This window comes from Trachypithecus francoisi, unplaced genomic scaffold, assembly GCF_009764315.1.
Source record: "Trachypithecus francoisi isolate TF-2019V2 unplaced genomic scaffold, Tfra_2.0 Lachesis_group20, whole genome shotgun sequence".
Taxonomy (NCBI): Eukaryota; Metazoa; Chordata; class Mammalia; order Primates; family Cercopithecidae; genus Trachypithecus; species Trachypithecus francoisi.
In genome coordinates, this window is record NW_022681466.1 from 71,635,914 (window position 1) to 71,660,160 (window position 24,247).

Here is a 24,247-nt window from a genome sequence, read left to right on the forward strand (position 1 = left end):
GCCTTGGTGACAGAGTGAGACCCTGTCTCAAAAAAAAAAAAAAAATTGAGAGTGAGCTAGACATGGTCGCTCACACCTATAATAATCCCAGTGCTTTGGGAGGCTGAGGCAGGAGAATCACTTGAGGCCAGGAGCTTGAGACCAGCCTGGGCAACCGAGATAACCTGTCTCTACAAAAAGAAAAAAAAAGGCCGGGCGCGGTGGCTCAAGCCTGTAATCCCAGCACTTTGGGAGGCCGAGGCGGGCGGATCACGAGGTCAGGAGACCGAGACCATCCTGGCTAACACGGTGAAACCCCGTCTCTACTAAAAAAATACCAAAAAAACTAGCCAGGCGAGATGGCGGACGCCTGTAGTCCCAGCTACTCGGGAGGCTGAGGCAGGAGAATGGCCTAAACCCGGGAGGCGGAGCTTGCAGTGAGCTGAGATCCGGCCACTGCACTCCAGCCTGGGCTACAGAGCGAGACTCTGTCTCAAAAAAAAAAAATGAGTTTAAGGTGTTTGAGGTATGAGGAAACAGAATTGGCTGGGGACATGTTTATTGTGTGAGATGAATAGGGGGAAAAGAGTATGTCCCATCACTACCTCCACATCCACACCCTCCTTCCCAGTGGGGCATTACTCAGGTTCTCTCCTCAGGTAAAGTAGGCTTGGATCCTTGACCAATAATCGGGCTTCCACTCTCCCAATTCCTAGTAAGATTCACTTAGGAAGAAAGGGTCTCAAGTTAAATGTGACCACTATACGCTTGAACTCTGGGAACCTTCAGTGTATTATTGGGACCATGAACCACACAAATAGGTTTGAGTAAGGTGTGAGCTAGACCTTTCTGGAGGCTGACAGCATTCACAACACACCCCTCTGCTAGTTACATGGACATAGACGTGGAGCTACAGCACACAGCAGCCGGTCAGGTTGGGTCACAGGATGATTCTTACAGGAAACTGATATCGATGTATTTCACAAATGAGAATAAGTTGGGAATGTTAGTGCAATTTAATCACCATAAGGGTGACTTTTAAAGATATACTGATAGTTTAAAAAACAGAAAAAGACAATTAAAAATTAAGCATTTTGTTGTTTAAATGGCACCCATTAAAGACTAAACAGTCAGAATGAGACAGATCATTCAGTCCTTTAGACGTTCACAATTAATTAAAAGGCACTTTAAAAATCCACTTTTTAAACTACCACTTGAGAACACATGGTAGCACAGTCTTAAACACATCCTAGTTGATAGGGAATGATGAATGTTGGCACCAGAAAATCCTGCTTGCAGAAGGGGGCGCAGGTGTCAGTCCACAGGACAGCCTCTGGCCAGGCTGGCTGCCCCCTCGCTCTGCAGCCTTCTGTGGCTAAATGGCAGAACACTCACACAGGAATGGGCCTTGGACCACAAGCTCTGGCGTATCAGGAGGCTGAGTACTCCAGTACTCTGCAGTCTGGATGACACATTTTGTGGTTTGGAGTACAGAAGTTGGTTTCCACATCACATGAAAAGGACAGTGTCATAGAGTGGGGTTACCCAGTAAACATCTACCAAAGCCTTCATTTCATGTTGTCACTGTAGTTTTTATGAGCACGTACTCTGCATGTGGATATGGGGAAAACTGGGCATGAAGGGGTGTGTTAAAAAGAATAGTATCTGTGACTGACAGCAGTAAGCTCACAGGTTTGACACTGTCAGACTTACCAAGTCAGCCTGCAAAGGTTGTGCTGGCCTCTTGGCCACACTACCTACTCAGGTTCCCATTCTTGCCTCCTGCCTGCCCCCACCCCCAGCCCCACCAGTGAGACTTCTGATTGGAAGTCGGTAGACATAAGAATTCAACTCTGACCAATGGATGACAGGATGACGCAAAGAAGCAATGGGTTATCTAGTAAATGATCAAAAACTACCTACCCACAGTGATTGTCCCAGGCCAATATCACAAGAAGACATTACTTCCAAGAACCAAGTCATCCCTTGCTTCTGCGGGCCCAGTGCCGTGGGTACTGCCCTGAGTGGTTGGAAAGGTAGGTAGCTGCCGATATAGGGACAGGCAGATGCGCAGACACTTATCACCCTGGTCCACCGATCACACCCCATGCTTCTACCTCCCAGAACTCTTGAGATAAGACCCAAAGGATCCTAGGGCTTGCATTAAAACCACTTTGCTGTCCGTGGAGGTCTGACAGGACCCAATAGTTGTTACTATAAAAGTGCTTTTTCAAATAGGGCAAGTTAGAAGAAGGAGGTAATACGAATATTCTTTAGAAAAACTCAAATCCATCTGCTTATCAATACCCAAAAGTCTGAGGCCATCCAGGGCACAATTCAGTCCATGGAATGCTGAGTGGAGGAGGCAGCTGGTGTGAGGCTGCGCCTGACTCCCAGAAGTATTTAGCCATCCTTTTTGGCTTGGGGAGTGTCAAAGAGCCGGACTGCCTTCCTGCACAGCAGACAGAACCAGTAGAGCTGAGGAGCTACGAGGAAGGCATTGGCTATGTTGCAGTAGAAGGGGATGCTGAAGGGTACTTGGAGCAGGCTTAGTCCCTGCTGGCGGCCATAGGACCAGTACATGAAGGGGAAGAGAAGGATCCGACAGCAAAAGAAGGTGGCCAGTGTGAGGATTCCATTCACCTTGTACAGAAGGGTGTGCTGCTGCTTTAGCTGCAAAAGGAGAGGAAGGAAAAAGGTAAGGTCGCTAAGAAGCTGGGCATCAGGGAGCGACTGGCCCAAGTCCCACCACAGTGAAAGCCATGCAGGTGCTCATCAAGACCTCGGCCGTCATTCCCTGGCGCCCAGACGTTTGTCTGGTTTTCTGACACTTGGAGAAGATATTCTTGAACACTATCATATTGATATGTACAGATAACCTCATTTTCTCCAATAGTGATGTTGAATTTGACCCAGGCCACCCAGCTATATTCCAGGAGTATAGAAACCATGGATTGAAGTATGTGACCAGGAAAAAGATAGAATGAACTGTATCAAACTTAGATCAAACCTACAATTTCATCCCCATTGGCTGAGATGACCAGCCGACCTGTAAGGCTGTTGAAGGATCTCCCATCCCACTCTTACTGGCATTAGGGATTTCTCCACACCCACCATCTCTGAAGGAAAAGCAGAATCCACTCCCTCCCACACTCCTGCCATTTCATTCATACATGCCTGAATCAGAACCCTGCCCAGTGACACAAATGGAGTGCTCAGTTCTGCCATGAAGATGCAGCCGACGAAGAAATCCCCGAGGTCTCCCCGAAGGCTCTGCAGATGACAAAACGAAAAGGGGAAGTAAGTGGAGGTTAAGAAACCACCAGAAGGAAAATTCCAGCGGGGGCTATTGAAAAGGGTAACTGTGAAGGGCAAGGGCAGACCCAGTTACTGTCCCGCTGCTTCCGTGGCAACAGCACTTTGATGGTCCAAGCCCTAGGATCCAGAGGCAAATTCAAGACAGGATGATGGCATCACCCACCAAGCTCTGAATTTTGATGACAGCCGGAAGGAACGCTGCAGCCTACTTTTGTGTATTGAACTGAGTCATGCCAAGACATAGCCTGTTCGGTTCAACAAAATGTGCCAGGTCCTGGGCTAGATGTTAGGGTCTGAAAGCACCCTAGATGTTCTGGTTCCTAGATGGTAGGTCCCAGAGACTTCTTGAAGAATTTAGTGCACGTTACCTCTTTCTATTTATTTATTTATTTATTTAGAGACAGAGTTTTGCTCTTGTTGCCCAGGCTGGAGTGCAATGGTATGATCTCAGCTCACTGCAACCTCTGCCTCCTGGGTTCAAATGATTCTCCCACCTCAGCCTCCTGAGTACTTGGAACTACAGATGCACATCATCATGCCTGGCTAATTTTTGGATTTTTAGTAGAGATGGGGCTTCACCATGTTGGTCAGGCTGGTCTCGAACTTCTGACTGGGGTTACAGGCGTAAGCCACCTCGTCCAGCCTCCTTTTTCAAGAAAGCAATAGGCCGGGCGCGGTGGCTCAAGCCTGTAATCCCAGCACTTTGGGAGGCCGAGACGGGCGGATCACGAGGTCAGGAGATCGAGACCATCCCGGCTAACCTGGTGAAACCCCGTCTCTACTAAAAAATACAAAAAACTAGCCGGGCGACGTGGCGGGCGCCTGTAGTCCCAGCTACTCGGGAGGCTGAGGCAGGAGAATGGCGTAAACCCGGGAGATGGAGCTTGCAGTGAGCTGAGATCCGGCCACTGCACTCCAGCCTGGGCGACAGAGCGAGACTCCGTCTCAAAAAAAAAAGAACAAAAAAAAAAAAAAGAAAGCAATAAACATAGTAAAATATCAGCTCTGCCACTTAGTACCACTGAGTGATGTAAGAATGCTCTTAGAACCCCCGTTTCTTCATATACAGCTAATAGTTTCTAATAGTTTGTAATATTTAGCAAGCTAAGAACTTTTAAATCACATGCCTGGCAGGGCGCAGTGGCTCATGCCTATGATCCCAGCACTTTGGGAGACCGAGATGGGAGGATCCCTTGAGCCCAGGAGTTCCAGATCAGCCCGGGCATCATAAGGCGACCCCATCTCTTTATTTAAAAAATAATAAATAAATAAAACATGCCGGCCAGGAGTAGTTGCTCACACCTGTAATCCCAGCCACTTTGGGAGGCTGAGGCGGGTGGATCACTTGAGGTCAGGAGTTCGAGACCAGCCTGACCAACATGGTGAAACCGTCTCTACTAAAAATAAAAAAATTAGCCAGCATGGTGGCGTGCACCTGTAAACCCAGCTAATTGTAAGGCTGAGGCGGGAGAATCACTTGAACCCGGGAGGCAGAGGTTTCAGTGAGCCAAGATTGCGCCATTGCACTCCAGCCTGGGCAACAAGAGCAAAATGCCATCTCAAAAAATGAATAGATAAATAAATGAATACATAATAAAAATAAATAAAACGCATGCCTTTCCCCTCAGCTTTCCCATTGCTTTTCCTTGTTGGGTGGGCTTCTGTGGGGAAATGGATCTGGGGAGAAATTAGTAGCATATTTGCTTTGAGAATCTGTGTTTTGTGACATCAGAATAATCCACACAGTGCTCTCTGGCACTGTTGTGTTGCTTTGTATTATCTTTGTATTTTATGTCATTTTTATCTTGTATTGAACTAAGGATAGAACTTTTGACAAACACGAGGGCATCACAGAGGGCTGGGGGTTTGTTAAAAAGAATGCTGGGGCCGGGCGCAGTGGCTCACGCCTGTAATCCCAGCACTTTGGGAGGCCGAGGCAGGAGGATCAGTTGAGTCCAAGAGTGTGAGACCAGCCTGGGCAACATGGAGAAACCCCTACAGAAATTACAGGAATTAGCTGGACGTGGTGGCGTGTGCCTGTGTTCCCAGCTACCTGGGAAGCAGAGGTAGGAGGATCACTTGAGGCCAGTAGTTTGAGGCTATAGTGAGCTGTGATCGCACAACTGCACCCCACCCTGGGTGACAGAGTGAAACCCTGTCTCAAAAAAGAAAAACAAAAAGGATGTTGATGTTGATACTATTGGTGAGGAGGATCACGAGCGTTTCACACGTAGTGGTGTTCCTCCACTGTTCACCTGGGGGAGGTGGCTGCTGAAGCAGCAGGCACAAGGAGAATGGGTGCCTACGAGTGGGAAAGAAAAGAGGGGCAATCCCGACTCATAAGTAATGGTCAAGACGTCCACCTCAGGCCGGGCGTGGTGGCTCATGCCTGTAATACCAGAACTTTGGGAGGCTGAGGAGAGTGGATCATTTGAAGTTAGGACTTTGAAACCAGCCTGGCCAATATGGCAAAACCCCATCTCTACTAAAAATACAAAAAGCCGGGCATGGTGGTGGGCACCTGTAATCCCAGCTACTCGGGAGGCTGAGGCAGGAGAATCACTTGAACCTGGGAAGTGGAGGTTGCAATGAGCCGAGATAGTGCCACTGCACTCCAGCCTGGGCAACAGAGTGAGACTCCGTCTCAAAAATAAATAAATAAAGACATCCAGCTCAACCCAGCTGCTGGTCTGCTGTCCTGGAAGGCCATACCTGTGCGATTGGCACAAGGACAAAGAGAATGACCGCATGATGTGTGATCATGAGGCGGTTTCGACTTAGGAAGCTTCGAAGCGTGAGGGAGGGCCCACGGTTCTGGTCTCTGGTTCGGCACCAATCACAGAGGTACATGGCGTATGAGTCATAGATCATGTATGGAATCAGAAACCACACATACTCCCGGGCAAGCCAGTGCCTGAAAGAAAGCATATGAATGGCCCGTGAAATCATTGTGGATATCCATTACCAAGGCTCACAGCCAAGCTTGGTGCTTCATCAGCTGTTATTACTCCAAATACTTTACAATGAAGATGTTGAAACTGATAAGTACGGAGAGCAGACCACTTTCTCTCCATTTCAGGGCTGATTCATGAGTGTCAAAGGCAAAAAGGCATTCACTCAGCCCGCCTGTTTAAGCAGCTTGCTGTCACTACTTATACATATTCTGGCATTTTGTGATAAAACTGATTTTGGGCCGGGCGCGGTGGCTCAAGCCTGTAATCCCAGCACTTTGGGAGGTCGAGACGGGCGGATCACGAGGTCAGGAGATCGAGACCATCCTGGCTAACACGGTGAAACCCCACTCTACTAAAAAATGCAAAAAAACTAGCCGGGCGAGGTGGCGGACGCCTGTAGTCCCAGCTACTCGGGAGGCTGAGGCAGGAGAATGGCGTAAACCCGGGAGGCGGAGCTTGCAGTGAGCCAAGACCCGGCCACTGCACTCCAGCCTGGGCGACAAAGCGAGACTCCGTCTCAAAAAAAAAAAAAACAAAAAAACCCACTGATTTTGATATAGATAGATATACAGATAATTCAACAGCCCCCGCAAGAAGCTGGTTTGGAAAGTGTCCCAAATCACAAATCCAATATTTCTGGTTTAATTCCTCAGTTGCTCAACAGTTGGGGGTTTACTGACTTAAATCCTGGAACCTGTGAGTTTTGCGTCCGCATGCAACCCCACTCTACAGAGTTTCTGGGAGGCAACCCTGGCCATTTTCTTTACAATTCTAGAGCTGGCCGGGCGCGGTGGCTCACACCTGTAATCCCAGCACTTTGGGAGGCTGAGGCGGGTGGATCACGAGGTCAGCAGTTCAAGACTCACCTGACCAACCTGGTGAAACCCTGTCTCTACTAAAAATACAAAAATTAGCTGGGTGTGGTGACACACACCTGTAATCCCAGCTACTCAGGAGGCTGATGCAGGAAAATCGCTTGAACCTGGGAGGCAGAGGTTGCAGTGAGCTGAGATCGCACCACTGCACTCCAGCCTGGGTAACAGTGAGACGCTGTCTCAAAAAACAAAACAAAACAAAACAAAGCAGGTCTGGAAGTGAGCCTGGAGCTCAAGGGCCACATTACGGCAGTTAGGTACCAGGAGAGAGGCTAGGTCAAAAGACAGTTTTCCCATTTACTTGTCCAAAGGGGCTGAATCAATATTTGCTGAATGGAAATAATAGTTGATCACTGTCCTAGAGCAGATTAGAAGGGAAGTCTTAGCAATTCATACCATGTGGTTCCCAATGATAAAGAAGCATTCCACAGATGTTTTCTGTGAAGAAACATCTAAACGAAATCACCTGCTATCCAAGGATTCCATTCACTTGGTCAGCAAATGTTTGATGCATATCCACGGGTTAGGTAGAAGATCATTTAGTTGTATGGTTCTCAAGCTACTAAATTGTAAGCCGAGGGCCCTCAAATCTTTATTAACTTTGTCTCTGATTTCGGACGGAGCCTGTCCACTGAACTGCAACACTGGAAATACAGTCCACAGAGGCGCCATCTGAATTTCTGCTCTAGCAACTCCGCACTTACCACGGCGTAAATAATACATAAACAAATCAGGCAAGCAAGTAATGGCAAGTATAACACACTTGTAGGTGAATTCATTAGCCAGCCTCCTTTTTGTTTGTTTTTTTGAGACAAAATCTCGCTCTGTCGCCCAGGCTGGATGTAGTGGCGCAATCTCAGCTCACTGCAACCTCCGACTTGCGGGTTCAAACGAGTAGTTGGGATTACAGGCACCTGCCACCACGTCCGGCTGTTTTCTTTTTTTTTTTATTTTTAAGTAGAGATGGGGGTTTCACCATGTTGGCTGGGCTGGTCTCAAGCTCCTGACCTCAAGTGATCCACCCACCTCAGCCTCCCAAATTGTTGGGATTACAGGCATGAACCACCACACCTGACCTAGCCAGGTTCCATGTGACTAAAAAGATGCAGTACTTATTCCAGTGCCCATCTGGGGTCTCAGGTGCTTTCTTGAAGCTGTTTCAAGTAAAATACCTACAAACAGCTACTAAAATTTTAGCTGAAATATAACTGGCCTCTCCCCTTGAAGGGAACCTAAGGTTTTCATATTTTCACCAATTCAGATACGAGATCTAGAATTGTGACTCATGGGTAGACTCCTCTGAAGATTTATGAGCAAGAGATCTGGATTATAATCTTCACCACCACCAGCCTGTGATTTAACTTTCTTTGTAAAATGAAGATGATAATCCTTGTCTTACTTACCTGTCAAAGTTGCAGTGAAGATTACATGATTACAGGTGGGAAAGTCGGCCAGGCACCGTGGCTTATGCCAGTAATCCCAGCATTTTGGGAGGCCGAGGCGGGCGGATCATCTGAGATCAGGAGTTCGAGACCAGCCTGGCCAACATGGCTTTACTAAATATACAAAAATTAACCAGACATGGTGGCACATGCCTGTAATCCTAGCTACTCAGGAGGCTGAGGCAGGAGAATCGCTTGAACCCGGGAGGTGGAGTTTGCAGTGAGCCAAGGTCGTGCCCCTGCACTCCAGCCTGAGTGACAGAGACTCCATCTCGATTAAAAAAAAAAAAAGCGGGAGAAGGGGAGTCCTTTTAAATGTTAAAAGGTACTATACAGGCTGGGCATGGTGGCTCACACCTATGATTCCTGCACTTTGGGAGGCCTAAGTGGGAGAAGGGCTTGAGCCTAGGAGTTCCAGACCAGCCTGGGTGACACAGCGAGACCCCATCTAAAAACAACAAAGTACTATCTGAATTAAGTACTTAAATTGAGAACACAGCCTGGAGCTGTGACCTAGCCATTTTAGGGGGTCTGAACCCCTTTAAGAATCTGACCAAATCCTTGGCCCCATACCACATTCTGCCTATAATTTGGGGGAATTTATAGATGATAACTCCTATCTAATCACATTCTATATGAAGACATAAAATCAGAAGGCACATAATAGAAAAATACTTAGTGTATAGTATATGAACCCTGAAAAGCCTTTTCTGGCCGGGCGCAGTGGGCTCACGCCTGTAATCCCAACACTTTGGGAGGCCAAGGCAGGAGGATCGTTGGAGGCCAGGAGTTCAAGACCAGCCTGGGCAACATAGGGAGACCCCTGTCTCTACCAAAAAAAAAAAAAGCCAGGCATAGTAGTGTGTACCCGTAGTCCAAGCTTGGGAGGCTAAGGAAGAAGGGTGGCTTGAACCCAGGAGTTCAAGACTACAGTCAGCTATGATCATGCCACTGCACCTCAGCCTGGGCGACAGACACCCTGTCTCCACGGGGAAAAAAATAAAGTAAAAATGTGCTGGGTGTGGTGGCTCACACCTGTAATCCCAGCAGTTTGTGAGGGTGAGGCAGAAAAATGACTTGAGCCCAGGAGTTCAAGACCAGCCTGGGCAACATAGTGAGACGCTGTCTTTAAAAAAAAAAAAAAAGTTGAACCCAGCCACTCAAATATTAACCTCTGGTGTCTACAATCAACCTCACTTGGTCTATCTTCTCTTAGCATCTACTATTCATCACCAATAGCCAGTTTTGTTTTTAAAAAGGCAGAAGAGGCCGGGCGCGGTGGCTCAAGCCTGTAATCCCAGCACTTTGGGAGGCCGAGACGGGTGGATCACGAGGTCAGGAGATCGAGACCATCCTGGCTAACACGGTGAAACCCCGTCTGTACTAAAAATACAAAAAAATTAGCCAGGTGTGGTGGCAGGTGCCTGTAGTCCCAGCTACTGGGGAGGCTGAGGCAGGAGAATGGGGTGAACCTGGGAGGCAGAGCTTGCAGTGAGCCCAGATTGCACCACTGCACTCCAGCGTGGGCGACAAGAGTAAGACTCCGTCTCAAAAAAAAAAAAAAAAAAAAAAGAAAAAGGCAGAAGAAAAGCACAAAAATCATGACAGCAGGATTGATCCCAAGTAAGACTGCAGGCTAGAATGGGACAGACGGCCTGCCCAGGCCCGTCGCAGTCCAGTCTCAGCAGATGAGAAGCAGGACTTGGCAAAGCCCACAGGAGAGCAGGGCCTGGAAAGGCCGTTCAACTTTCCTGCACGTCCGACTGTGGTCCTTTAACTTTGGGAGAAAGTGAGTGTGATTCTAGCAAGACCGGTCGGGGAAAAAAGAATTAACATAAAAAAATAAAAGCACCACCATTGCCCAGGTCTAAATATTGTACAAAGCAGACTATTCTGGTCTTAATTTATGATTTGTTTCACTGGAACTGCAAATAGGTGCACATTTCCTGACCTGCCTGTGGACTGAGCTCTAACAGACATACCCGTGTTCTAAGCGCTGGGAACCTCTCCATACCCTTTAGCAAATCTGCAGGACAAACAAGAGCGGCGTTTGGGTGGAAAGGGGAGGTGGGTTTGTTCCCTTCCATGGGGGGGCTCTGCTAACCACACTGGAGGTGTATTAGCCAATGATGCTTCAGAGTGGGAACCCAGTGAAACCAGCTACAAGAATCAGAAGCTATACTCCCAAGTCGTAAATGCTTCCACGCTTCTCTCTTTCGTGAAACACCTGGATCCCTGGCCCACACTGTCCGCTCACACCACCTGAAATCGGTCTCCGCCTCTGTCGTCCTCTCTCATTTCCGTGGACTTTCTCCTAAGCTGGGGGTGCTCGAAGGCTCCGGAGAGGAAGAAGGAGCCCATTGTGCAGCCCGCTTTTCCCTTTGGTCAGCTATCCCAGCGCGTGTGTGAGCAAGAGCCACGGAAAGCTGACATCTGCAACAAGCCCCTGTCCCGGCTCTTACCTGCCGGTGATCACGTCGTCGCAGGAGCGAACGATGACGATCCCCGAGCCGGTGGCCAGCACGGCGTGCACCGAGGAAACCAGCCTAGCGCGGGCGGAGAGGAAAACAGCGCGCGCGCTCAGTCCCGTCCGAGGACCGCAGAGAGCCCAGCCCAGCCCTTCGGCCTGACTCTCCCCCGCCGCCGGCAGACGTGGGGAGCGGGCTCCGGAGACTCACCGGCCACTCCCGCCCGCCCCGGCCCCGCTCCCGCCAGCGGGGGACGCGGAGGGGCTTCGGAATGCTGGGGCCACCGCGCCCCGGAGGGAGCAGCCCCCCGGCTTCCTGCCGCCCCCCTTTTCCTCCCTGGGCCCCGCAGCCGGGTGGGGCGGGGTGGGCAGCGGCCCGGGCCTGGGGGGCGTCTCGGCGGCGCCGGTACCTGGTGCTGATCATCACGCAGTCGGTGCGGCTCCATCCGGGCCGGGAGCGGCGCAGCGCCCAGGTGCAGAGCGCGAAGAGCCCCGGGAAGAAGAGCGCGCCCGAGGCCAGCGTCAGCAGCATCGGGGCTGCGGGTCCGGCCGCCTCGCTGGCGCCGCGTGGCTGGGTATGGCTCGGCGCGCCCCGGCCCGGCCGCGCGGTTTCTACCCTCCGCCCCGTCCCCGTCCCGCCTCCGCCCGGCGCTGGCCCCGATCCCGCGGCGCGGCTCTGCGCGTGACCAGGCCTGGCGGCCGCGATAGGGCGGGGCGGGGTCTCTCGCTGTCCCTGGGCCCCGAGGGTTCCCCGGCGTCCCCGGCGGGCGGAGGCGGAGGCGGGGGCGGGGGCGGGACCGAGGCTGTGGCTCCGGCCCGGGCCGCGGCGCGCGCGAGTTCCGAGTCCTCCGCTCCCTCCCGAGCGGCCGCGGGGCCGAGGCGGAGGCGGGAAGGGCCGCGGCTCCTCGGCTTCTGTTCCGTCATCCGACGCGCCCCTCCCCGATCTGCTCTTCTCGCCGGCCCCGGGCGGAGGGGCGGGGTGGGCGCGCGGCCGAGGAAGCCAGGTAGGAGCCCCCGCCGGGGTGGGGCGAGCCCTGCGGGAAAGGAGGGAGGGAGGCAGGCGGCCTCGTCCGCCAAGCCCTGGTGCTTCTCGGTGGGAGTCTTCAGGATGTGGCCTCTTCCCGTCCCGCCACGATTCCTTTCCCGGGCCCTGCAGCGGCCGCAGCTGCTCCGGGGGGTCTCAGAAAGCCTGAGGCCCAGGGCCTCCTGCAGCCCCCTCTCCATCTGCACCAGGAGGCGGCCTGTGGAGGCTGCCGGTTTCTACTGCCTCTCGGCTGTGGATCTATCCGGAGTCACCGTCCAGAGACTCAGTGGCTGTGCTGTTGTTCTCAACGTATCATTATTTAAAAGGATCGGGGCCGGGCGCGGTGGCTCACGCCTGTAACCCCAGCACTTGAAGAGGCCGAGGCGGGCGGATAACTTGACGTCAGGAGTTCGAGACCAGCCTGACCAACCAGGTGAAACCCCGTCTCTACTAAAAGTATAAAATTAGCCGGGCGAGGTGGCGGGCGTCTGTAGTCCCAGCTATGCAGGAGGCCGAGGCAGGAGAATCGCTTCAACCCGGGAGGCGGAGCTTGCAGTGAGTCGAGATCAGGCCACTGCACTCCAGCCTGGGCGACAGAGCAGGACTCTGTCTCAAAAAAATAAAAATAAGTTATCGGGACAGGCGTCTAAACTTGAATGAATTGTGATATCTTTCATTCGTGCCAAGCACCAATCACATGGATGAGGACAGTCATTTCAGTATCATTGGCTTCTCTCCTTTAGGAACTTCCAGCTTTATTTTGCTTTGGTCTGTATCTTCCTCAGCTAACAAATGTAGGGGGTGGGAAATACAGTTCATTTATGTTACTACAAATGAAAAGGTGTGACGGGTCTCCTCAGATCACCGTCATGCAAAATGCTGACCAAAATCCCATACGAGGACTTCGGAACAGCTGGGCTCGGCTCTCTGGGCCACGATTTGCTGGTCTGTGAAATGACAGGGAGGCTGGATTACTAGCTCTTTAGAGCTCTAAATTCTTACGAGTCTAGGACTTTTACAAAGTGGCAGATGATTTCTGTTAGATGCCAGTTAAATTACTCTTAACATAGCAGTTAGTGATGCAGGAACTGGTGTAGAGTGCGCACTTGCTTTTTTCGATTTGGGTTCATTCGTTATGGAATCTGAAGATGTTTCCCAGATTTTTTTTTTTTTTTTTTTTTTTTTTTTTTTGAGACAGAGTCTCACTGTGTCGCCCAGGCTGGAGTGCAGTGGCGCGATCTCGGCTCACTGCAAGCTCCGCCTCCCGGGTTCATGCCATTCTCCCTCCTCAGCCTCCGAGTAGCTGGGACTACAGGCGCCCGCCACCACGCCTGGCTAATTTTTTGTGTTTTTAGTAGAGACGGGGTTTCACCGTGTTAGCCAGGATGGTCTCGATCTCCTGATCTTGTGATCCGCCCGCCTCGGCCTCCCAAAGTGCTGGGATTACAGGCTTGAGCCACCGCGCCGGACCCATGTTTCCCAGTTTTAAAAGACAGTTTTCCTTTAGTGGTAGTATCGGTTATTAGGTTGTGACCTTTTGGAATGAATGTAGCCTCTAATATCTTCCTATATGTGGTTAAGAAAAGGGATTTAGCCAACAGGAAGGTGGCAGACAGCCTCAAGAAAAGCCTCAAACTTCATCCACTTAGGACAGCATCTCTGACTCCCAGATTCACTGCTAACATACTCAGAGAAAGGAGAAAAGCCACTTCAGTTTGGTCCCAAGGTATCTGACAAATGCAACGCTCTCCATATTTTCACATTTGCTTGTGGACAAAACCAGCTACCTGTGAACTCCATTCTCTCCAGGAAAACGACCCTATGAAGTCCACTGTCTCTTTCGTAAGCATTTATCACAGTGACCTCCAGCGCCAGCGTTTCCAGAGAGTGACAGGTGGTTGCAAGTCCTCTCTGCCTTCCCTCCTTAAAGGGAGCAGCTACTTGGCATTGAGTATGCTCACACTTTGAAGTGGTGGGAACCAGTCTCCCCCTACACAAGAAGTTGTTTGTACAGCTTGTAAGGCATCTTTATGAATTGAAAACAAAACAACATGTGTTTCGTGTATAGAAAATAGCAAGTAAAGGCTGGGCGCGGTGGCTGATGCCTGTAATCCAGCACTTTGGGAGGCCAAGGCAGTCGGATCACGAGGTCAGGAGATCGAGACCATCCTGGCTAACACAGTGAAACCCCATCTCTACTAAAATACAGAAAATTAGCCGGGTGTGGTGGCAGGCACCTGTAATCCCAGCTACACGGGAGGCTGAGGCAGGAGAATCACTGAACCCGGGAGGCAAAGGTGGCAGTGATCCGAGACCGTGCCACTGCACTCCAGCCTGGGTGACAGAGCGAGACTCCATCTCCAAAAAAAAAAAAAAAAAGAAAATGGCAAGTAAAATCAGTTTCAACACTATGCTCAGTGAAGTCACCAGAATGTTTACGCTGAATCACCATAAAGCTAACAAGCGTCAACGTGAACCTTAGCTTTTCCAGCGATCAGACCCCTGCGGGCAAATGATAAAGCCAAATGCAAACCACAAGTCTGGTTTTTACACAAACTTCTGCTCATCCTTCAAAAGTCTGGAATCAGCTGTTTCCTTCTCTCAGGAGGTTTCCAGGTCTGCCTTTGCCTTTGGGTCCCGGGCCTGTGGTTTCCTCATTGGGATGTTTCTCCACCAGACTGTCAGGTCCTAGAAAAAAGGACTGTCTTGCCATTTTGTACCCCCAGTGAGGCTGTCACATTCTGAGGGTGCAGTAGGTGTTTTGTACTTTGCGAACCTCATGCCTGTTGAGTACTTACTGTTTCTAGGTCCTGTATCAGACGTTCTGTATACCTTGTCTCATTAAATCCTCACAACAAATGTTATTCAGTGTGCGTGTGTGTGTGTGTGTGTGTGTGTGTGTGTGTGTATCAGCAAAATGAGACTCAGACCAGAGCAATTTAAAAATTGCCCCAGGTCACACTGCTGGTGGCGAGCTGGGATTTGAACTTGGTAGTTTCTGCCTTTAGTTCCATGTGCCGAATGACTATACTGCCTTCGAACCTGATAAGCGAGGGGGGAATAATAATTTCTCACAATGTAGTTTCTGATGAATACGGTTCCTAATTATTTACTCATAGATATAAATGTGTATGGTGAATTTTGGGCTCTGATGCGGCCATGAACACTGTTCTATGTTTCTATGTAACTTTACAAATGTTCAAAGCACTTTCACGTGTATTATCTCACCCGGGTCTCAAAATAACCCAGTGAGGCTGGCCAAACTGATTTTCATGTTACCCGTGAAGAAAGCGACGTGCAGGATGGACCGCTGACTCACCAACCTGTGAAGTGACAAGATTCAGGTTGGAACCTGGGGCTGGATTCGTGTTCCAGGGTGGTTTCCACTGCTCCATGCTGTGGCCCTGGGGTTTTACACGTTTCTCATTCCGCTGCTTGTGTGGGTTTCCAGAGTGAAGTTTGGGCTACTTAATGGCAACATAAAACTCACTTACCAAATTTAGACTGTCACCCTCTTGAACAGAGAATTGATAAAGCTCCCCATTCTGAAGAGCTACAGGGGGATTTTTTCCGTCTCGAAAGCATGTGGGCCTGCCTTTCCGTCTCCTCTCCCCCATTCCTCTGGACTCCACTCACTATCATTTTTTTTTTTTTTTTTTTGAGACGGAGTCTCGCTCTGTCGCCCAGGCTGGAGTGCAGTGGCCGGATCTCAGCTCACTGCAAGCTCCGCCTCCCGGGTTTACGCCATTCTCCTGCCTCAGCCTCCCGAGGAGCTGGGATTACAGGCGCCCGCCACCTCACCCGGCTAGTTTTTTGTATTTTTTAGTAGAGACGGGGTTTCACTGTGTTAGCCAGGATGGTCTCGATCTCCTGACCTCGTGATCCACCCGTCTCGGCCTCCCAAAGTGCTGGGATTACAGGCTTGAGCCACCGCGCCCGGCCTCCAGTCACTATCATTAGGGAATAGGACACAGGGACTCTCTCCGTATCTGCTTCTTGGTTTCTTCCGCCTTAAATGGAAAATACCGTATTTACTTGGAAAATACCTTATTTACTTGTAAAATACTTTGCGAGTTCTGAAGTGAATGCCATTAAGATATATGATGTATGGGCAACTACCCTTGATCAAGGACCTTTTCCTCCTATCTCGGAAAATCATGGACATGAAAAAGAAGAGAAATCACATGTGAAATACCTCCACATAGTACCAGAACCCAAAGGGAACTTAGGGGTCTCTGTCCACTCATCCACTTCAAAAATCCGAACACAGGCTGGGCACAGTGGTTCACAGCGGTAATCCCAGCACCCTGGGATCCGTCCAAGGCGGGAGGAGCACTTGAGCTCAGGAGTTGGAGACCAGCCTGGACAACATGGCAAAACCCTGTCTCTCCAAAAAAAAAAAAAAAAAAAAGCCGGATGGGGTGGAACCCACCCCAGTAACCAGTAACTGTAGTCCCAGTTACGCAGGAGGCCGAGATGGGAGGATTGCTTGAGCCTGGGGGGCAGAGGTTTTCGTGATCCCAGATTGTGCCACTGCACTGCAGTCTGGGCGACAGAACAAGAACCTGTCTCAAATAAATAAATAATAAATAAATACCCTCACAGAGAAAATGGACATCTCTTCTGAAATAAAAGTTATTTTGTTTAGAACCATACTTCATTTCTGCATTAGGGACCATTGAAGCAGAGACAGAGCAGGAGGGACAGAAGGAGAAATGAAGAAATAGGAAGAGACATAGAAAGATACAGCACACGGGGTGGGCGCGGTGATTCCAGCACTTTAGGAGGCTGAGGCAGGAGGATCACTTGAGCCCAGGAGTTAAACACCAGCATGGGCAACGTGGCAAAACAAAAAAATACACAGATTAGCCAGGTGTGGTGGCGCATGGCTGTAGTCCCAGCTACTCGGGAGGCTGAAGTGGGAAGACTGCTTGAGCTCGGGAGGTTGAGGCTGCAGTGAGCCATAATCATAGCACTATACTCCAGCCTGGGCCACAGAGTGAGATCCTGTCTCACCACACACACACACAACGCCAGTGTATACTCTTCGATACAGGAAGATAGACATAGAGATGAAGATCCAAAGATTGGCACAACAACGGAACACGAGGAAAAGATCAGACGTGGAAAGGAAGGAAGGAAGGAGCCGTCCGAAGAGGAGAGCAGCAGCCTTCTGCGGGACTTCATTCCCTGTAGCCACAAACGCGGCAACAAAAGCCACACGCATCTGAAGAAATACGGTACAAAGAATGAGGTGACTTGCTCTTAGGACTTGGAGTGTGGCCGGAAAGAAGTCAATCACCCTGCTCTTAATTTCTCCTTCACTTTGTTTGCCTGATCAGTTTAGCCCCGCACTGATATGTGTGTGTGTGCGTTTCTCTAGCAGACCACATGCCCCCGATGGTAGGGGCTGTCTGCCTGGGAGGCAGCCATGGCATTGTGCGCTGGAGTTGGGATCAGAGAACCTGAGTTCCAGTCCACGCTCCACCACCCAGAAGCTGTGGGACCCGGGTAAGACACTTTGCCTCCTTCCCCAGTAAAATGGGGGTTCCTCCCCCTACCCTCCAGGATGGCTGCGAGAATTAAATGAGATCACATTTTCAAAATGTTACACTGTGTGCTCGGCACAGGCAAGGGATTCTTGTTCTTTGTACTGCATCCCCAAGGCATAGCTCCCTGCTGTTAAACTTCTCAACAAGCACCTACTGGATTACAGATTCCCTAGGCTGGCCTTAGCCAGACTCCAGACAGCACCTTCCTTGGTTTTATCTTAGATTCTTTGCAAGAGCAAACTATGAGGCCAAGAAGCACAGCCGCACCCCAGACATGTGGTTTCTACAAACAGCGACTGCAGCTGCATGCTACAGGAGAAACTGCTCTGATTCCTGTCAGTAAAAACTATAATTTACACAAGGAACTGATGATGGAGTGCTGCTTTTATCTATTGCTTTGTATTTTTCAAACTACTTTCACATACACGTTTCTTTTGCTATAAAATGCAAAATATGGCTTGTTTGCAGATAGTCACACCTATCTAAAAGCAAACATTTCTAAACTCAGGTTTAAAAACTATTTAAGGGCCTGGCACAGTGGCTCACTCCTGTAAATCCAGCGCCTTGGGAGGCCAAGGTGGGCAGATTGCTTGAGGCCAGGAGTTCCAGACCAGCCTGGGCAAAATGGTGAAATCCCATCTCTACAAAAAAAAAAAAAAAGAGAGAGAACTGGGTGTGATGGTTCGTGCTGGTAGCCCCAGGCACTTGGGAGGCTGAGGTGGGAAATCACCTCAGGTTGAGCCTGCAGTGAGCTGTGACTGTGCCAGTGCACTCCAGCCTGAGCAGCTGACTGAGACACTCTCAAAACACAAAGGCGGGGGTGTGTGCCTCACTCTGTGGCCCAGGCTGGTCTCAAACTCCTGGCCTCAAGTGATCCTCCCACCTTGCCTCCTCAAGTGCTGAGATTGCAGGCATGAGCTACCACGCTGGGCTTCAGACCTACGAAATTTTGTCTGTGGCAGGCATGTCATACCTGTGAGGAAAAGAAGGACGAGGAAAACCACAGAAACGATTAGCTTTCTATCTGTAAAAAATAAAGTTAGAAGTGAAGTCGCGTTCCCCACAATGCATGCCTACCTAGAACCTCAGAATGTGACCTTATTTGGAAAAGGGCTCTTTGAAGATATGATTAAGGTAAGGATTGCGATGGGACCATGTTGGATTAGAGTGGCCCCTAAATCCAATTAGACAGAAGGAGACGTACAGAGACACAGAGCAGAAAGTGACTTGAGGGTGGAGTGAGAGACTGGAACAGTGAGTCCACAAGCCAAGGAGTGCCAAGGACTGCTGTCAGCCCCCCAAGCTGAGACACAGGCATAGGAGGGTTTTTCCCTCAGAGCCTCCGATGAGAAACCGGTCCTTGAGCTTGTTGATTTCAGACCTCTGCCTACAGAACCCTGAGGAAAAGTCTGTTGTCATAAGCAACCCAGCCTGTGGCCACTTGTTAAGACGGCCCTGGGAAACCGATACACAAAAGTAAATTCAGGTATATCAAGGGCTAACCACTACAAACGTACTTAAAGAAAATTTTGAAAAATATTTTATAAATCATAGGCTAGAGAAAGTTTTCCCAAACAAGGCATAAAACGCAGATGTCATATAGAGAAGGACTGACTGATTTGTAAACATTAAAACACACATACACACACACACACACACACACATACACACACACACACCAGTACATCAGAAACCACTATTGGCCAGGCACAGTGTCTCATGCCTGTATTTCCAGCACTTTGAGAGGCCGAGGTGGGTGGATCGCTTGAGCCCAAGGGTTCGAAACCAACCTGGGCAACACGGCAAAACCCCATCTCTGCAAAAAAAAAAAAAAAAAAAAAAACCGAGCATGGTGGCCCATGCTTGTGGTCCCAGCTACTTGGGAGGCTGAGGTGGAAGGATCACTTGAGCCGGGAGGTGGAGGTTGCAATGAGCCATGATCATCCCACAGAGTGAGACCTGGTCTCAAACAAAACAAGATTATACATCAAAAAGCACTACTAAAAGACAAGCCGGGCATGGCGGCATGCCTGTAGGCACAGCTACTTGGGCGGATTGCTGGAGCCCAGGAGCTCAAGGCTGCAGTGAGGCTCCGCTGCACTCTAGTCTGGGTGACAGTACCACAACGAAAACGTTGAAGACAAGTAACAGAACGTGTTTGTAGCATATAGCAGAGTAAGGGTTAGTATCCAGAATAGTCAGAGATCCTACAAATTATTAAGAAAAATAAATGATCCAAAAGGATTTTTAAATTTTTTAAATGATACAAACTAGAAACACACAGAAGAAATATAAAAAGGCCAATTGAAAACTTCATCAGTAGGCTGGGCACAGTGCCTGTAATCCCAGTGCTTTGGGAGGTGAGGTACGAGGATCACTTGAGACCAGGAATTCGAGACCAGCCTGGGCAGCATAACAAGACCCTCTACAAAAACATTTAAAAATTACCCAGGTGTGGTAGCGTGTGCCGGCATCCCAGTTACATGGGAAGCAGAGGTGGGAGGATCCCTTGAGCCCAGGAGTCTGAAACTTCAGTGAGCCATGACCCTGCCCCTGCAGTCCAGCCTGGGTGACAGAGCGAGACCCTGTCTCTCAAAGTAACACACACACTGTTTCTCAAAATAACACACGCACACAACTTTATAAGTGAATACTGAAAAGACTGAAAATGTCCAGTGTGCCTAAGTATACAAGGACATAAGCACTTTTTTACAGTGCTGGTAGAATTAAAATAATATAGTATTAGGCCAGGCGCAGTGGCTCACGCCTGTAATCCTAGCACTTTGGGATACAAAAATTAGCAGCGTGGTGATGGGTGCTTGTAATCCCAGCTACTTGGGAGGCTGAGGCAGGAGAATCGCTTGAAATCAGAGGTGGAGGTTACAGTGAGCTGAGACTGTGCCACTGCACTCGAGACTGGGCAACAGAACGAGACTCTGTCTCAAAAAAACTAATATATATAAAATATATATTATTTATATATATATACACATATATATACACATAGTATTATATGTGTATATACATATATATACACATAGTATTATATGTGTATATACATATATATATACATAGTATTATATGTGTATATATACATAGTATTGTTTATAATAGCAAAAAATTAGAAACAGCCCAAATATTTAGGAATAGAATAAATAAGGCCAGGTGCGGTGGCTCACACCTGTAATCCCAGCACTTTGGGAGGCCGAGGCGGGCGGATCACCTGAGGTCAGGAGTTCGAGACCAGCCTGGCCAACATGGCGAAACTGCAACTCTACTAAAAATACAAAAATTAGCCAGGTGTGATGGTGCATGCCTGTAATCCCAGCTACTCAGGAGGCTGAGGCAGGAGAATTGCTTGAACCTGGGAGGTGGAGGTTGCGGTGAGCTGAGATGGCGCCATTGCACTCCAGTCTGGGTGACAGAGTGAGACTCTGTCCCAAAAAATAGAAATTTAAAAAAAGGAATAGAATAAGTAATTTACAGTATATTCCAACTATGGAACACTCTGTAGCCATTAAAAGGAGAAATATAGCCGGACATGGTGGTGTGCACCTGTAGTCCCAGCTACTTAGGAGCCCAAGGGGTCAAGGCTGCAGTGAACTATGATTGTACCACTGCACTCCAGTCTTGATGACTAAGTGAGACCCTGTATTAAAAAAAAAAAAAAGAGGAGAAACAAACCAACATATGGAAAAGCCTCCTGAGTAGCATGTGCCACCACACCCAGCTACTTTTTTGTAGTTTTAGGAGACGGAGTTTCACCAGATTGGTCAGGCTGGTCTCAAACTCCTGACCTCAGGTGATCCAACTGCCTCAGCCTCCCAAGGTGCTGGGATTACAGGCGCCCACCACCATGGCCGGCTGATTTTTTCGTAGTTTTAGTAGAGATGGGGTTTCACTGTGTTGGCCAGGATGGTCTCGAACTCCTGACCTCAGGTGATCCACCTGCCTCGGCCTCCCAAAGTGCTGGGATGACAGGCATGAGCCACTGTGTCCAACCGGAAGCTTAAATATATTTTAGAGACAAGATCTTGCTTTGTCACCCAGGCTGGAGTGCACTGACATGATCATGGGCCACTGCAGCCTCGAATTCCTGGGCTCAAGGGATCCTCATCTCAGCTTCCCAAGCAGCTAGGACTACAGATATGTCCACCACATCTGGGTGTGTGTGTGTGTTTGTTTGTTTGTTTGTTTTGGTAGAGAGGAGGTTTCCCTCTGTTTCCCAGGCTAGTCTCAAACTTCTGGGTTCAAGTGCTCCTCTCACCTCGGCCTCCCAATAAGCCATCACATCTGGCCTTGAACAACATTATGTTTAGGAAATGCAAACTTACTTCTTTTTTTTTTTTGAGACTCAGTTTCGCTCTTGTTGCCTAGGCTGGAGTGCAGTGGCGCGATCTCGACTCACCACAACCTCCGCCTTCCAGGTTCAAGCGATTGTCCTGCCTCAGCCTCCCGGGTAGCTGGGACTACAAGCGCCCGGCACCACTCCTGGCTAATTTTTGTATTTTTCTTTCTTTCTTTCTTTTTTTTTTTTTTTAGTAGAGACAGAGTTTCACCATGTTGGCCAGGATGGCCTCGAACTCCTGACCTCATGATCTGCCTGCCTCAGCCTTCCAAAGTGTTGGGATTAGAGGTGTAAGCCACTGCGCCCGGCCCCAGGAAATATAAACTTTCTACTGATTTCCTGAAGGAAAGCTAAAATAATGTTAGCTGAGCAAAATATTCTGGGCTGGTGAAGGGAGAATTTAATTTACATATCAGTGATTATCAAATTACAGTGATGAAGATTTTGACCTCTTGTCAAAATACTGCGTGTGGGAGGTTTGTTCACAACATTCTTAGGTTTAGCAGAGAGAAGCATGGGCTAAAAAAAAAAAAGGATAAAAAATATGAAACGGCCAGGCACAGTGGCTCACACCTATAATCCCAGCACTTTGGGAGGCCCAGACGGGCGGATCACGAGGTCAGGAGATCGAGACCATCCTGGCTAACACCGTGAAACCCCATCTCTACTAAAAATTCAAAAATTTAGCCGGGCGTGGTGGCAGGTGCCTGTAGTCCCAGCTACGCAGGTGGCTGAGGCAGGAGAATGTCGTGAACCCGGGAGGCAGAGCTTGCAGTGAGCCGAGATGGTGCCACTGCACTCCAGCCTGGGTGACAGAGCGAGACTCCGCCTCAAAAAAAAAAAAAAAAAAAAAAAAAAAAAAAAAAATATGAAACGGCCAGGCACAGTGGCTCACACCTATAATCCCAGCACTTTGGGAGGCAGAGGCAGGCAGATCACGAGACCATCCTGGCTAACACCGTGAAACCCCATCTCTACTAAAAATTCAAAAATTAAAAAAAAAGAATTCAAAAATTTAGCCGGGCGTGGTGGCAGGTGCCTGTAGTCCCAGCTACGCAGGTGGCTGAGGCAGGAGAATGTCGTGAACCCGGGAGGCAGAGCTTGCAGTGAGCCGAGATGGTGCCACTGCACTCCAGCCTGGGTGACAGAGCGAGACTCCGTCTCAAAAAAAAATATATATATATATATATGTGTGTGTGTGTGTATTCCATGAAACACTGTTCATTAAAACTGCATGCAAAATGCTAAGTGAATTTGTATTTTTCCAGGGAAAGATCTGTGTAGAGTCCTTCAGCTCCTCCCAGGGGTCCAGACTCAAAACAGATTAAGAACTGCTGTTGTACATGAGGAAGGAGCATGGCAGCTGAAGATCCAGCTCTGGGAATGCAGGAAGAAGTGGAGTCAAAAAAACAGGTTATGGAAGATGCTTAAGGGTTTTAGATACGATAAATTAATGTTAGCTACATTATAATGATTGTAGTAGTTAATGTCAGTTTTGTAAAAAGTGTTTTTATAGTTGTTGGCATATATAAAACTTGCATAAGAGGGTTTATTAATTTGGCCTATATAATTATTACTTCCTTGAGTAAGGGAAAGGATTACTTTAATATGAACCCAACGTAGCCAATGGAAAAGGTGTTCATTTTAAAAGCTTTTAGGAGATAGCATATGTAAATGCCCGTGGGAACCGGGGAGCTGCTGAAACTAGCTGGAAATCATGACCGGCTTAGCAAGAATGGGCATGCAGAGAACCAGAGTACCAACCCAAACAAAACTGGTGTCCAGGATACAGGGAGGGTTCAGAACCATCTGAATATCAATCAAGAACAAATGCCAGGCTCCAGAAGATTCAGAAAATCCAGGAATAAAGGACAGCAAAAGAACCAGTCATCATGAAAAGCCATGTACTAGAACAATCTATAAAGCAGCACCAAGAGAACATTTTGAGCCGATTTCAAGTGGAAATTAAACCCTATTCCTCCACTACGAATTGTTCTGGGGCTTTGTACCACCCAGAGTGATGATAGGATCTAAAGGTGATTGCTTGGGAAGCCTAGGGGGCATTTTGGAAATGTGGGAGGTATTGTTGCTTCTGTCGACGTTGAGGAAAGCTGCTACGTGACTGGCATTTAGTGGGCATGGGCCAGGTGATTCAGACATCCTGCAATTCTTTTTTCACAAGCAGTTTCACAAAAGGCTCAGCTATTTTGGGGAAGGTCCTTGCACAGGGGGAAGCTTCTGTGGAAGGACACTGTCTTGATCTCGTGAAAGAACATACTTTGCACAAT

General features: G+C 49.0%; 2 protein-coding genes across 5 annotated transcripts; one reads left to right on the forward strand and one right to left on the reverse strand.

The window, feature by feature from the left end:
- Positions 1-1,057: 1,057 nt before the first annotated feature.
- On the reverse strand, positions 1,058-11,662 carry TLCD3A (TLC domain containing 3A). Of its 2 annotated transcripts, XM_033185224.1 has the most exons (5): positions 11,446-11,662; positions 11,031-11,114; positions 6,010-6,211; positions 3,157-3,252; positions 1,065-2,652 (listed from the first exon to the last, which is right to left on the reverse strand). In XM_033185224.1, exons 1-5 carry the CDS (start codon positions 11,565-11,567, stop codon positions 2,383-2,385), a joined length of 774 nt encoding a protein of 257 aa, XP_033041115.1. In that variant the 5' UTR covers positions 11,568-11,662; the 3' UTR covers positions 1,065-2,382. The 2 variants fall into 2 exon arrangements, with proteins under 2 accessions (XP_033041116.1, XP_033041115.1); XM_033185225.1 differs by lacking the exon at positions 6,010-6,211 and having other exon boundaries at positions 1,058-2,652.
- On the forward strand, positions 11,583-23,945 carry LOC117067971 (translation initiation factor IF-2-like). Of its 3 annotated transcripts, XM_033185227.1 has the most exons (3): positions 11,583-12,039; positions 23,228-23,372; positions 23,618-23,945. In XM_033185227.1, exons 1-3 carry the CDS (start codon positions 11,613-11,615, stop codon positions 23,622-23,624), a joined length of 579 nt encoding a protein of 192 aa, XP_033041118.1. In that variant the 5' UTR covers positions 11,583-11,612; the 3' UTR covers positions 23,625-23,945. The 3 variants fall into 3 exon arrangements, with proteins under 3 accessions (XP_033041118.1, XP_033041117.1, XP_033041120.1); XM_033185226.1 differs by having other exon boundaries at positions 23,228-23,945; XM_033185229.1 differs by lacking the exons at positions 23,228-23,372; positions 23,618-23,945 and adding an exon at positions 13,869-14,263.
- Positions 23,946-24,247: the final 302 nt, after the last annotated feature.

Excerpts from the sequence above, each read along its gene's own strand:
- LOC117067971 (XM_033185226.1), top strand. The coding sequence starts at position 11,613 with ATGGCTCGGCGCGCCCCGGCCCGGCCGCGCGGTTTCTACCCTCCGCCC. Across the intron at positions 12,040-23,227 it reads CGCGCGGCCGAGGAAGCCAG|GGAAAGATCTGTGTAGAGTC; the intron begins GTAGGAGCCCCC and ends GTATTTTTCCAG.
- TLCD3A (XM_033185224.1), bottom strand. The coding sequence starts at position 11,567 with ATGCTGCTGACGCTGGCCTCGGGCGCGCTCTTCTTCCCGGGGCTCTTC. Across the intron at positions 6,212-11,030 it reads GACGACGTGATCACCGGCAG|GCACTGGCTTGCCCGGGAGT; the intron begins GTAAGAGCCGGG and ends GCTTTCTTTCAG. Across the intron at positions 3,253-6,009 it reads TCCTTGTGCCAATCGCACAG|AGCCTTCGGGGAGACCTCGG; the intron begins GTATGGCCTTCC and ends TGTCATCTGCAG.